Source organism: Rhinopithecus roxellana, chromosome 5 (assembly GCF_007565055.1).
Source record: "Rhinopithecus roxellana isolate Shanxi Qingling chromosome 5, ASM756505v1, whole genome shotgun sequence".
NCBI classification, from domain to species: Eukaryota; Metazoa; Chordata; class Mammalia; order Primates; family Cercopithecidae; genus Rhinopithecus; species Rhinopithecus roxellana.
The window spans coordinates 119,037,933-119,051,409 of NC_044553.1; the positions used below are offsets into that span (position 1 = coordinate 119,037,933).

At 45.3% G+C, this 13,477-nt stretch overlaps 1 protein-coding gene across 3 annotated transcripts in view; it reads left to right on the top strand.

The window, feature by feature from the left end:
• Positions 1-13,477, top strand: part of ABHD2 (abhydrolase domain containing 2) — a 108,815-nt gene that overhangs the window by 93,434 nt on the left and 1,904 nt on the right. For all 3 annotated transcript variants that reach the window (XM_030931333.1, XM_010378644.2, XM_030931334.1), the window contains 4 exons: positions 3,530-3,622; positions 6,299-6,409; positions 9,179-9,248; positions 11,375-11,459. In XM_030931333.1, the coding sequence (XP_030787193.1) occupies positions 3,530-3,622; positions 6,299-6,409; positions 9,179-9,248; positions 11,375-11,459 (359 nt within the window). The remainder of the gene's footprint in view (positions 1-3,529; positions 3,623-6,298; positions 6,410-9,178; positions 9,249-11,374; positions 11,460-13,477) is intronic.

Genomic DNA, 13,477 nt, shown 5'->3' on the forward strand with positions numbered 1-13,477 from the left:
TCTTCCTTGCCTAAGTGATTGCTCTGAACCTAATTGTAAATGCCTGTTTGTTGGGACCCTCTTCTGAGCGATCAAAATCCATTGCCTTCCACAATACCTTTTAAAATTCTTTTAACAGTCCAAAGAGAAATCTCACTAGAAAATGGCTGTGAAACCAGTATATGTAATATTTTATTATAATTTAATGTTACATTGATTAGAAATGAAGGCATTTTCAGGGAATTCTATTTATTTTGGTAATAGGTAGATCAATGGATGCATAAAGTTCTTTAAAAATCCATATGGATTACTCTCAAATAAGACTCCCAGTGAAACTATCCTGGGTTTGGGGGATGATTTTCTCTTCTCATTTGTGATTATCACTTTTTGAGAGTTTGCAACTTTCAGGAGGCATCTCTCCTTTTGGAGTCATCCTGGTTCTTTCTGAAGTTTTGAAACCTACCTTTCTTCCAACAAGAGTTCACTCTGAATTATGCAAAGCCATTCCCTCCCTGTAATTCTGACCAAGCTGCCCCTCCCAAGGTTCCACACTTCTCTCCTGTGTCCTCAGCCAGTTTATCCTGGTGGGCCAATATCTGGCCCAGCCTGGGGAGCAGTTCCTGCCACCCCTTTTCTCTTCTGGAGAACATAGCCATCTAGAGGCAAGTCAAGAACTTAGATATTCAGGCCAGGTGAAGTGGCTCATGCCTGTAATCCCAACACTTTGGAAGGAGGCCAAGACCAACAGATCACTTGAGGTCAGGAGTTCTAGACCACCCTGGCCAACATGATGAAACCTCGTATTCTACTAAAAAAATACAAAAAATTATCTGGGCATGGTGGCGCACACCTGTAGTCCCAGCTACTCGGGAGTCTGAGGCAGGAGAATCGCTTGAACCTGGGTGGTGGAGGTTGCAGTGAGCTGAGATCACACCACTGCACTCCATCTCAAAAAACAAAAACAAAAAAAGAACTTGGATAGCCAAATAAGGTATTTGTGCAGTGTCTAGAGAGCTAAAGTCCCCTGGTTTCGTGCCCATTTTGTGATTTGCATCTAAAATTGAACCCCGGTGTAGCCACTACCAGCTCCAACACTGAACTCATACCCCCATCTTGTTTCCTCTACAACCAGCCATTCAACCACTCCCTCAGAAACTGCATTCTTTTAAAGCAAGTCCCAGATACCATTTCATCTGTAAGTAGTTCACTAGGCAACTCTAAAAGACTCTAAGGACTTTTTCTTAAACATAACCACAAATGCCATTATCACCCAAAAAATTAGCAATAGTTCCCTAATAGCATCCCATTTCTCGTCAGTGTCCAGATTTCCTTGATTGTCTCATAGAAGTTTTTTTTCTTTTTTTTTTTTTTTTTTGCCAGTTGGCTTGTTTGAATTGGGATCCACATACTGCCTACATTTGCATTTATCAATTTCTCTATGTTTCTTTTAGTCTGTAGGTTACCCTTTCTTTTATTGCCTTTCAGTTTGCTGTTGTTGGTAGTGGTATTGAAGACATCAGTCCTTTTCAAAAATACATATATATGAGATGAATGTAATACATTGATCTTGATTCTTTTATTAAACCAATATAAATTTAAGTTTCAATTCCTTAATTCTACAGCCAAAGGTAAAGGACAGCCCCTACATATACTGAGTGGTAAACCAAAGGTACTAAAAATCAATGTTAGCCAAAATAAACAGAGTGGAACACTAGTCCCAACATCCTTGTCCTGATCCCTCCCTGAGCCCTGGGTCTCTGTGAATCCCTAGACCCTTTCAACAAGCAGTGCCTGTGGTGTATTCAATTAAAAAAAACGCAGCATCTTTTTATATCTTAAGTTTATGACCACACACTTCTCCCTTCCCTACCTCTGCAGCCTGTCTGCAATGAAGGAGGTACTAACAAAAGCAAGAACATCCCTTCAGTTAGGAGGTCAGCAAAGGGAAAAATGAACCAGGGCAAGAGAAAGCTGGGATTGCCAGAGACCATTGGCTCTCTGGGTAGCTTGGATCCAAAGTCAGAGGAGAGGCAGCCGGTTGTGGCTCACTGATTGGGTGACTGGGTGACCCCCCTCCCTCCGACCACAGGCAAGTGAGCACAGTCCTGCTTTAGCTGGGGTCTCTCATGGTGATCTGGTCCTATACTCTTCCTGTAGTGCTTGGTTGGAGTCAGGGGCATGGCGGCTGCACATTTATGCAGTGGCCTTTTGACCCTTCGAGGTGGTGTTAGTCTACTTTGAGCTTAGCCTGTGTTTGATGGGCACATCACAGACCATTAAATTCACAAACCATTTCATTCTTAACTCCCCACTACCTCTTGCTTTTTAACCATGACATTGTGGGAAATGTTTGTCACTCCAAAATTGTGGAATTTTGCCATTCTAAAATTGTAGCAACTTTGGGGCAATTACTTTTATAAAATTACTTTTATAAACTCTCTGGATTGAAAAAATAATAAAAAACAAAACAAAACAAAAAAACCTTATGAACCCCCTAGTCCCCTCACCATCTGGAAGATGGAACCTAGTAGAAGTAGTGATGTCCAGATCCATTCACAGGGTGGAGTCAGGCCTGGAGATTTTGAAACCTGCAATATGAAAATTTCCCTTTAATGAGTGTGGACTCAGTGTCCACCTGCGTTTGGACTGATGCCCAAGGGAGAAGAGCAGTGAGTGGGGAGGGCTGAGCAGGCATGGCCGGTGGGAGTGAGCCCACTGGTGTTTGTTCACCTGCTGTGTGGGCATGGAAATCTGGCTGGTGAAGCACATGGCCAGGGCTGGTGGCGCTGTCTCCTCCCTCTGCATGCGCTGCTGGCAGAACCTGGGCTCTGGAAAACAGGGATAATATCACCTGCCTACTGCCGCCACTGAAAGGTCAGAGGGTGGCCCTCACAGCCACCTAGCATATGCCAGTCACACCCTAGCCCTAGAGGCAGAAAGATGCTTCCAGACCAGCCCCACCAGCTGTGCCTAGAAAGGGTTAAGGGCCTGTTTACTTCCACTTCGATTTCCTTGCCCCTTCAATGGCATAAGGCTAATCAAAAGATAGATTTGGAGGAGATCCCAGTTAATGATTTTACCTTACCTCTTGATCAGCAACAACATAAGTTTTTTTAGGTTTTCCCCTCCACATCCACTCTCCCCTTCCATGTGCCTGTCATTAAGCCAGAAAACTTGCCTGCCAGGTAGGAAGCCAAATACAGAAAGTGTTGACATGACAATTGAAGCAGACTTTGGTCCTGGCAGGCTCAGTGACTAAGAGAAGGCCCAGGTGCTAGAAGAGAGTGTCGGGGGTGCCACCAACAAAGCCTCTGGCGCTAGAGAGGGCCTTTGCTGGGGTCCCCTTCCCCTGCGCTGTCTTGGTGTCTCCATAGATTTCTCCAGAGATGTTTGAGCTCTGCACATTAGAGCCTCTGTTTTAATGCAGAGGCCACAGCCTGAGAGCCGGCCCTCTCCACACAAGCACCTTGCCCCATGGCTAGAGCCCACTCCTGGCTGCCCATCTGCAGCCCCACAGTGCAGTCACCCTCACTCGCTGTGGTTCTTCCAGGGCCCAGGAAACCTTCATGCAATGGGATCAGTGCCGGCGGTTCTACAACTTCCTCATGGCCGACAACATGAAGAAGATCATCCTCTCGCACAGGTAGGTCACCTTCCGTTCTCTCTCAGGAGACAGACAGTTCCTTCCTGAGCTCATCTGGGAGCCATGAAAAGCCAGGGCTCCTGTTCCTTCAGGGGGGAAAAAAATGCAGTATGGTACAGACTCTCTGCTGCCTGCATTTGTGACTTGATTAGAAACAAACTTATCTTGGCCAGGCGCAGTGGCTCACACCTGTAACCCCAGCACTTTGGGAGGCTGAGGCGGGCAGATTTCTTGAGGCCAGGAATTCGAGACCAGCCTGGCCAACATGGCGAAACCCCGTCTCTACCAAAAATACAAAAATTAGCCGGGCGTGATAGTGCCACTGTAATCCCAGCTACTTGGGAGGCTGAGGCAGGAGTCACTTGAACCCAGGAGGTGGAGGTTGCAGCGAGCTGTACCCCAGCCTGGGTGACAGAGGGAGTCCCTGTCAGAAAAAAAAAAAAAAAAAAGAAAAGAAAAGAAACCTGTCCCAAGCTACTAAATTTGCCAAATCACCTTATGCTTTTGTAATTCCCAGTAAATCTAAGACAAGGAACCAGTTCTACCCCGTTTTCTCCCAAATTAGAGCGGTCACGAGGTGGCTGTCATTGTTGAGGAGACTTTCCCCGTAGGATGCTTCTGTGCCTGGGGGATCAGGACTCATTCTTGGCTGACCTTTGGGCTTCTGACCAAGCAGAAGGGGGACAGGAGTCTCAGGGCATGGTTTCAGCACCTCCCTCCTCTGCATATTCTTTATGCTTATCCTGCCTCTCTACTTCGTAATCCTGTGGTGGATTAACCTGTCAAGTGCTTAGTGCAGTGCTGGTATGCGTAGCACCAGATAAATATTAGCAATGACTTTTTCATTATGATTATTATTATTGCTGACATCTCTGCCTCTTCCACTGCATCTCTCATTCCCTGTAGCTGGACTAAGCTACTTAGAGGTTCCCGTGCCCCCAGCCTCTCCCACACTGCCCTTGCTGGGAATACTCTCCCATTTCTCTGCTGGTGGGAACCCAGCCCATCCTTTAAAGTCCATCTCAATTCTCCTATTTTTGTGAAGCCAACTCATCCATGCCCAAGTTGCTTTTCTGTTGCTTCCCCTCTGTAAATCCTATGTCTAGAACCAAACTGGAGAGCATTGGAGGGCTTAGGCATGTGTTGATTGCTCCCAGCACCCGAGACACACCCGTGCGCTCAAAAAAATCTGGGGCATTTTTGGTACCACCCTAGGAAAAGCAATCTGACTAAATGATCGATTTCTTGTTATCTTTTTTCCAGTGGCTAAAGCAGGCCACACACCCCAGATTGGACTTCCTATGGGTGGGCGTTCACATGGCGCCTGACCAAGGCTGGGCTCGAAGGCCCCATCAGGCTGCCACATTGCCAGATGTGTCCTCATGTCCTCGTTTCAGGAAGGAGAGCAGAGGGAGACTTATGTCCCCTGTGCTGGCTGAAAAATCAGCTGTTCCCACTCGGCTCATGTTTGAGATTTAGCAGTGTGCACTGAGGTGCGTGTGGCTCAGCCGAGGTTTGGATGGGTCTGGAGATTGCAGAGGTTTTGTAGCCAGAAGGAGTGGATCCAGGCCTCTGACACCAAGTCCAAGTCCTTTGTCTGCCTTTCTGCACCTCTGGAGTCGAAAGTGACTCCTCCCAGGAAACATTTGTTTTGCTAAAGGAACCTGGTCTTGCTACTAATTAGTCTAGAAGGTTCAAATTATGAGACCCCTTTGAGTGTGTGCTAAGTATTTACATTTTTCAAATTTACTACAGAAAGTCAAACATCTGGAAATTTTGGGTTAACTTTGAATTTGTACATTCTGTCCAGTAGGTATATAATCTTCCTAATAGTCTTTTGAAAAAAATAAATGCTACAGAAATGTGTTCTTCTTTTGGAGAGGTTGTGAATGGGTAGCAGAATACCAAGTTGGCATAATAAATCCTTCCTTAATAAATCCAGGGCCATGCTTCAGCAAACTCAGTCTGCTTCTAGGTGTGTGACTGAGAGCCCTTGCTGGGAAGAGAGGTCAAAAGGGCATGTTGTGACCTTTACCTCTAATGCCATCCTCTCAAGATGAATTTTTTCTTAATAGAAATTCTGGTTCCACTTGGGGGTTGGGGAAAAAAAAAATGATTGCTCTCCTGAATAGATGTTAGCTTTTATCTGAGACACTAGAGAGCTGTTGATTTGCCCAAATGCTAAATGAGTTAACCCTTGTCTTCCTTGGTTTTTGTTTGTTTTCTTCCACTCCTTCCTGCACACTGAGTCTTCCTTGTTAAGCAACACAAACAGCTCATTAAGGGGAAGGGTCTCTGCCAAGGGGGACATTGTCAACATAGTGTAAGGACGAGGCCCCTACGGCTTGGCCCACGGCCCTCCACTCACCACAGGGCCCATCTTGAGTCCCCCTCCCCTTGCTGAAGGTTTTTAAATATTCAACTAGGTTCAAACCCAATCTTTAGTTTGTCTGGGTACCCCTGAAAAGGGAAGTAAGGTTTTGACATTCATCTTTCTACAGTTATTCAAAAGTCAACAGCGCCAGCTCATCCTCTGGGATGTTCCAAAGGCTAAAGATTCTATTTCTAACTGACCACAGTGGCTCTGCCTCCTGGCTTGCTCTGGCAAGGAAGCAGGCTCTGCTGTGGTTGTTCATCCCCCACATCTTAATCTCTGTTTGCTTTTGTTTGCTCTAGGCAAGCTCTTTTTGGAGACCACGTTAAGAAACCCCAGAGCCTGGAGGACACGGACTTGAGCCGGCTCTACACAGCAACATCCCTGATGCAGATTGATGACAATGTGATGAGGTATGTCCATGCAGGCAGGAGAGAGACGCTCTGGGCCAGGGTGCCAGGCGGGAGGCTGCAGGTCAGCTCTGCCTAGCATTAGTGCTTTGCTCTGCCTACGTTAGTGTTAAGGGTGCTTTTTTCCCTTTAAGTAAGTGTCTAGTGTTTAAAAACAGAAGATTTCACAGGAACATTTAAATTTCTAGTTTCTCCTGGAAAATAGGAAAAGGATCTGACGACCCATTCTGCATTCCTACAAAGCATAGTTAGCTTGATTCAAGGAACTGGGGCATGCAGGCCCTAGCATGGGCAGTCTTCACCCTACCTGTTCTGCCTGAACAACAGGGCAAGTGTCAGGTGCCACATTAATCTGCATGTTGCAGTGGAGTAAAAGGCAAAGGAAGTATTTCTTGTACTTCTCTGTGTCTCTAACAAGAATAGAAAAACTGGCTGGGGGCAGTGTCTCATGCCTGTAATCCTAGGAGGATTTGGGAAGCCATGGGGGAAGATCGCTTGAGCCCAGGAGGTCGAGGCTGCAGTAAGCCGTGTTCATGGCATTGCACTCCAGCCAGGGTGACACAGCAAGACCCTTCTCAAAATTAAAAAAAAAAAAAAAAGTAGGAAAACAGAAGATAGACCAAGAGGGCTTTGTGTTTCAAGCAAAATGAACAGAGCCTCTTACTTTGGGGCATGGAGACTCCCCTGAGTGTGAGACACAAATACTGCCCACTTCATTCATCTACTCTACCTGCCTCTCTCCTCCAGGCACCTGAGGTTGCAATCTTGACAGTGTCTTCTTTCCTGGTACCAGCAGATTCTGATTGAGGTTATCCTCAGCTGAAAAAGGAAAAGTTGACTTCTGACTTCATCATTCTCTTTAAAGATGTGATCCTTTTTATTGAACAATCATTTGAAGCCAGGAACAGTGGCTCATGCCTGTAATTCCAGCATTTTGGGAGGCTGAGGCTCGAGGATCACATGAGGCGAGGAGTTTGAGACCAGCCTGGGCAACATAGCAAGTCCCTGTCTCTACAAAAAAAAAATTGAAAAATAAAAATAGCCGGGCATAGTGGCACACACCTGTAGTCCCAGCTGCTTGAGAGGCTGAGACGGGAGGATCACTTGAGCTCATAAGTTTGAGATTACAGTGAGCTATGGTCACAACACTGCAGTGGAGCCCAACTTAGGCAACAGAGCAAGGTCCTGTCCCTAAAAAATAAAAAATAAATTATTTGATATTTTTAGATGTAGTTTAAAGCAAGCAATTATTCTTCATCTAATAGGCAGATATTGACCTGAGGGTATAGGATCTCTGCTTCGCTTCCTTACGAGATATTAGTAGCCTTCTTATACCAAGTAACCTTGAAGTATGCCTGCTAACAGTTTCTGAAAGGAAACGAAAACTAGGAAATTGCTGGTATGTTCAGAAGGTGAAAAATGAATCTTACCCACCCTCACTTAAGATGAGGTGTGTGACTATATTGCGGTGTGTAGTAAGAAAAAAAAAAAACAAATTAAATTTCCCATTCATCTCCTAAATTTTTTAAGCCCAAAAGAGAATGTTTCTCAACACTCTCTGAAGTCTTTCCTCTTTAATAGTGTTGGATAGTAGCAATTTTATGATCATAACCAGTCTTGGTGGCCTCCTCATAGATCCATCCCAGCAATACTGGAGGGATAGAATGCATTCCCTGCCTGCTGAGACTGCAAACGAACTGATTTCACAAGGACAGGCATCTTCACAATGATCTCTACACTTGGCCTCCTCCCTGTCAAGAGGGCCCTAATAGTCCAGCCTGAACTTTCCAGGCCATTCCCAGGCAGAGATGTCTAATGTGATCCACAGCTTCGGGGGAGGGAGGATAGCTTAAAGACCCTAGTCAGAACAGGAAGACCCGCCATTCAGAAGTCAGAGGCCCTAATCTGTGTCGGAAAGAGGTTTTGAGATCCTCTGGCCTAGGCCTCCTGGTGTCAGAGCTCCAGGATGAACCTTGTGGGGCCTCTGGGAGCACAGAGCAGAGCAGGGCAGAGCTGCGGCCCCTCATTCATGCTGAGCACCGAAGGTTTTGTTACATGCCAGTTTATCTCTATTGCTCTGTAGTCAGAGATATGGAACAGTAGTTAGAGATAAAGGGACAGAATTGGTAACTTTGAATGACAGTCTCATTTCTGTTATCTAATGCATATTTTATTCCAGTTCACAGTGGTCCTGTTACTCCACCAAGAACTCTGTTAATAGGAAACTTCCAGTAAATTGCCTTGAATTTCAGTTTCTCCATATCTGTAGTGACAACTGGTTTTATACTGCCTCAAGAGATGTAACATACACTAATAATTACATAGATAACAATTACTACAGGGTAATTACTCTGGGTGGGTCATGATGGTAGTAAGCACTTTAACATCTTAAGTCTCACAGTTCCATTGAGGAAGGCCCTGCCTTCAGATTCATTTTATACAGGAGAAGCTGAGGCTCAGAGAAGTTGAACCATTTGCCCAAGATCACATAGCCAGTAAATGACCGAAGCAGGATTTGAACCCCGATGCCAAAGCCAGTGCTCTTAACCCCAAATCTTGCTACCTACATACATTACATTGATATGATGAGTTAGCGCAGGATGTGAAACATTCATAAAATCAGCTCAGCATTCGGGCCTAACTCCTGCCTCTGTCTACTCTACCAATGCCACAAGTTAGCATGAGGAACTGGAGCCAAAATCGGCTCAGCATTCTGATCTTATGACCAATGTTTTGTCCTTTTTCTTTTTTTCTTTTTCTGGTGTGTTCTAGGAAGTTTCATGGCTATAACTCCCTGAAGGAATACTATGAGGAAGAAAGTTGCATGCGGTATCTGCACAGGGTGAGTGACCATCACTGGCTCAGAATTAGCATCACTCCATCCAGCCTTGCACACAATACAACAAATATCCCCCCTAAATTTTCCTGGTGGAAGCTTAGCTGGAATCTGGCTCCAACCGCTCTTTTAGCTTGGATTTGTTTATTGAACCATACTTTCTCCCTCTGTAACTGCCATACTTTCTCCCTCTGTAACCACCATACTTTCTCCCTCTGTAACTACCCAGAGCTGCCCCTGAGACTGGTGTGCTCCCATGTCTGTGTGAGGGCCTTTCAAATTGCTCCAACACCCACTTTTTTGTTAGTCTTCCTTTGATAGCATAATCCTGTCTGATTTCTGCCAGATCAATGAGATCTGTGTAGGTTTTTTTACCATGCGGGACCCTCTTTTGGCCATTCTGTATTTTGTTACCATTACTGCCTAAGACTGAACTCAAAATTCCTGCCATTATCTGGTAAGCACAGAGTAAAGCTGATGTGTTTCTGTATCAAAGTGATGATGAGCATGTCTTTTTTTTTTTTTTTTTTTTGAGATGGAGTCTCACTCTATCGCCCAGGCTGGAGTGCAGTGGTGCAGTCTCTGCTCACCATAACCTCCACCTCCTGGGTTCAAGTGATTCTCCTGCCTCAGCCTCCTGAGCTACAGCTAATCCTGTAGCTAGGATTACAGGCGTGCACCACCACACCTGGCTAATTGTTGTATTTTTAGTAGAGACAGGGTTTCACCATGTTGGTCATTCTGGTCTCAAACTCCTGACCTCATGATCTACCTGCCTCAGCCTCCCAAAATGCTGGGATTACAGGCGTGAGCCACCGCGCCCAGCCGAGCGTGTCTGTTGATAAGGTAGACTAGTTTGTATTAATGCAACTTTTAGCAGCTACAATAAACCTTGTGTGTATTAAGTTTGTGGCCAACCAAAGTCTCCATATGTTTGTTTAACCTGAATGACCAACAAGCCAGTCTCTCTCATTCTGTCTTTGCACAATTGATTGCCCTATTTATCCAAACACAGGACTTCCCATTTTTATCCTTGTCAATGTCTACCTGTAGGTTTGGCCCACCATTCCCCTAGCTAAAGCAGATCACTGGGAACTGTAATTGTGCTGTCTTATCAGCCATCCCTCCTAGTTTAGCATCATCAGACTTTTGATGTCATCATTTAAGCCATTATAGGAATGTTGAGCTGTCTAGAGCCAACATCAGAGACCTACAGGATAGCACAATCATTCACTGCCTCAGTACGGCTGTTCAATGACATCTAAGTCTCCCTATCAGTACCATCTCCACTAAAATGAAAAAGAAGCCTATTGGCTATTTTAGTAAAGTGGATGTTGAATGCAACCCTGCCAAAGGTTTTCCAATATCCACCAGCCTACTCCTGTTTTCAACCTTCAGATTCTTTTTCTTTTTTCTTTTTAAGAGACAGGGTCTTGCTCTGTTTCCCAGGCTAGAGTGCAGTGGCATGATCATAGTTCACCACAACTTTGAAAGCCTGGGCTCAAATGATCCTCCTGCCTCAGCCTCCTGAGTAGCTGGAACTAGAGGCATGAGCCACACACCTGACCTAGATTCTTTTGATTTGTTCTGTTTTTGTTTTTGTGTTTGTTTTAACAAATAGAGACTGGGTTGTGGGTCTCACTATGTTTCCCAGGCTGGTCTCAAACTCCTGGGCTCAAGCAGCCCTCCCACCTTACCCTCCCAAAGTGCTGGGATCACAGGCATGAACCACTGTGCCCAGCCTTGGCCTAGATTCCTCTAGAATCTCTTTTGTCTGGTGTGGAGTGCACTTCGTTTTTCCCTCCCATGATATAAACTGAATTAATATGTACATAATTCATTATAAAGTCATTTCCTCAAAGGCATGGCTAATCTGAAACACTCTGATGATCATCAGGAAGCTTTGGTTCTGTACACTCCTGCTTCCAGGGCAGTAATCACAATGGCAGATGTAACTCATCACACTGCCAGGGAATACAAGGCGTCCTTACACTACCTGTTCAGCAAGCTGAACTGTGTGACCCTCTTCCCTTTGCTTCAAAAATATGTCCAGCAGTGAGTTTGAGCCTTGAATCAATGGGGTCTGAAAATGGGAATCAGTCATTTAATTCTGCTTTATTTTCTTGTTGCAGATTTATGTTCCTCTCATGCTAGTTAATGCAGCTGACGATCCGTTGGTGCATGAAAGTCTTCTAACTATTCCAAAATCTCTTTCAGGTAAATGTTTCTTCCTACTGCCCTCTCAACAGCTCAGCAAATTGCCACAGTAAATTCTGTCACCTTCACTATGCTGTCATCTCCTGGAGACCACCCTCTTTAGGGAAAGACATCTCATAGCAGTCAGTGTTCTTATTTTGTGTAGCCTGATAGTCCTCGGGCTATAATGGGGCCTGGGCATCAGGCTCCCCTCATGTTCCTCCCAGGGCATGAGACAGGACCACCATGTATATTCATAGCCAGTAGGGCTCTGGGGAGTCACCTGATGTTCTGTGAAATTATCTTAGGGTTAGGGTTCCCTTAAGTTTGAGAGTTTGACATAAAGAGATATTTAGATTTAAAATTCGGGACTAGGTGCGGTGACTCACACCTGTAATCCTAGCACTTTGTGAGATTGCAATGGGACGATCACTTGAGGCCAGGAGTTCGAGACAAGCCTGGGCAATATAGTAAGACCCTATCTCTACAAAAAACTTGAAAATTAGCTGGGCATGGGGAGGCTGAGGCGGGAGAATGGCATGAACTTGGGAGGCAGAGCTTGCAGTGAGCCGAGATTGCGCCACTGCACTCCATGCACTCCAGCCTGGGTGACAGAGCGAGACTCTGTCCCAAAAAAAAAATAAAAATAAAAATAAATTTAGCTGGACCTGGTGGCACATGCCTGTAGTCCTAGCTACTCAGGAGGCTGAGGCAGGAAGATCACTTGAGTCCAGGAGTTCAAGGCTGCAGCAAGCTGTGATTGTGCCACTGCACTCCAGCCTGGGCAACAGAGCAAGATTCTGTCTCTAAAAATAAATAAATATTTAAAAAATAAAATAAAATTTGACTTGAAAAGCAAAACAAAAAATCCCGTTCTGCTGTCTCTTGTGATAGCCTCTCCATCTGCTTTAAACATAAAAATAGAAGCAACTGGGCCGAGTGTGGTAACTCATGCCTATAAATCCCAGCACTTTGGGAGGCCGAGGTAGGCAGATCACTTGAAGTCAGGAGTTTTAGATCAGTCTGGCCAACACGGTGAAACCCCATCTCTACTAAAAGTATAAAAATTAGCTGGGCATGGTGGTACATGCTACTGGAGAGACTGAGGCATGAGAATCGCTTGAACCCAGGAGTGGAGGTTGCAGTAATTTTTTTTGTCTCAAAAAAATCAAAAATAAAAAATAAAGTTAAGCTCTAGGTTATTATTTCTCAGGATGGCCACTTAGCATGTGGTGTTGAGAGCTTAGGCATCTTTTAACACAACATGCAGCTTTAAGAATCTTGAAGATAGGCCAGGCGCGGTGGCTCACGCCTGTAATCCCAGCACTTTGGGAGGCCAAGACGGGCGAATCATGAGGTCAGGAGATCGAGACCATCCTGGCTAACACAGCGAAACCCCATCTCTACTAAAAAAAAATACAAAAAATTAGCTGGGCATGGTGGCGGGCGCCTGTAGTCCCAGCTACTTGGGAGATTGAGGCAGGAGAATGGCATGAACCCGGGAGGCGGAGCTTGCAGTTAGCCGAGATCATGCCACTGCACCCCCGCCTGGGTGACAGAGCGAGACTCCATCTCAAAAAAAAACCAAAAAAACCAATCTTGAAGATAAATGTCTGTAGTGAAAAATCATTGACTCCACTGAATTCTCCTTGTTCTCTAGTAAATGATACTGTACATGCCATGAATCCCTACTCAGAGCCCAGCTCCCACTGCTAGCATGGGCATCACCTGGGAGCTTTTTAGAACTGGAGAATCTCAGCTCCCCCTTCAGGCTTATTAAATCAAAATCTGCATTTTAATAAGATATCCTCAGTGATTTCGATGCACAAAGTTAGGAAACACATTGAATCACCTGGGGAGCTTGAGCAATACCAACACTTGGGAATTCCCCTCCCTCACTCCTCCTCAACCTCCCACCCCAGAGATTCTGATTTAATTCATCTGGGCCAGCCTGGGTGTAAGCTGGTGCCCATTCAGCTCCAAAGCCAAGCTGTATTCTAAAACCTGCTAGGTGCCACTGTCTTGCCTGCCCCCTCTTC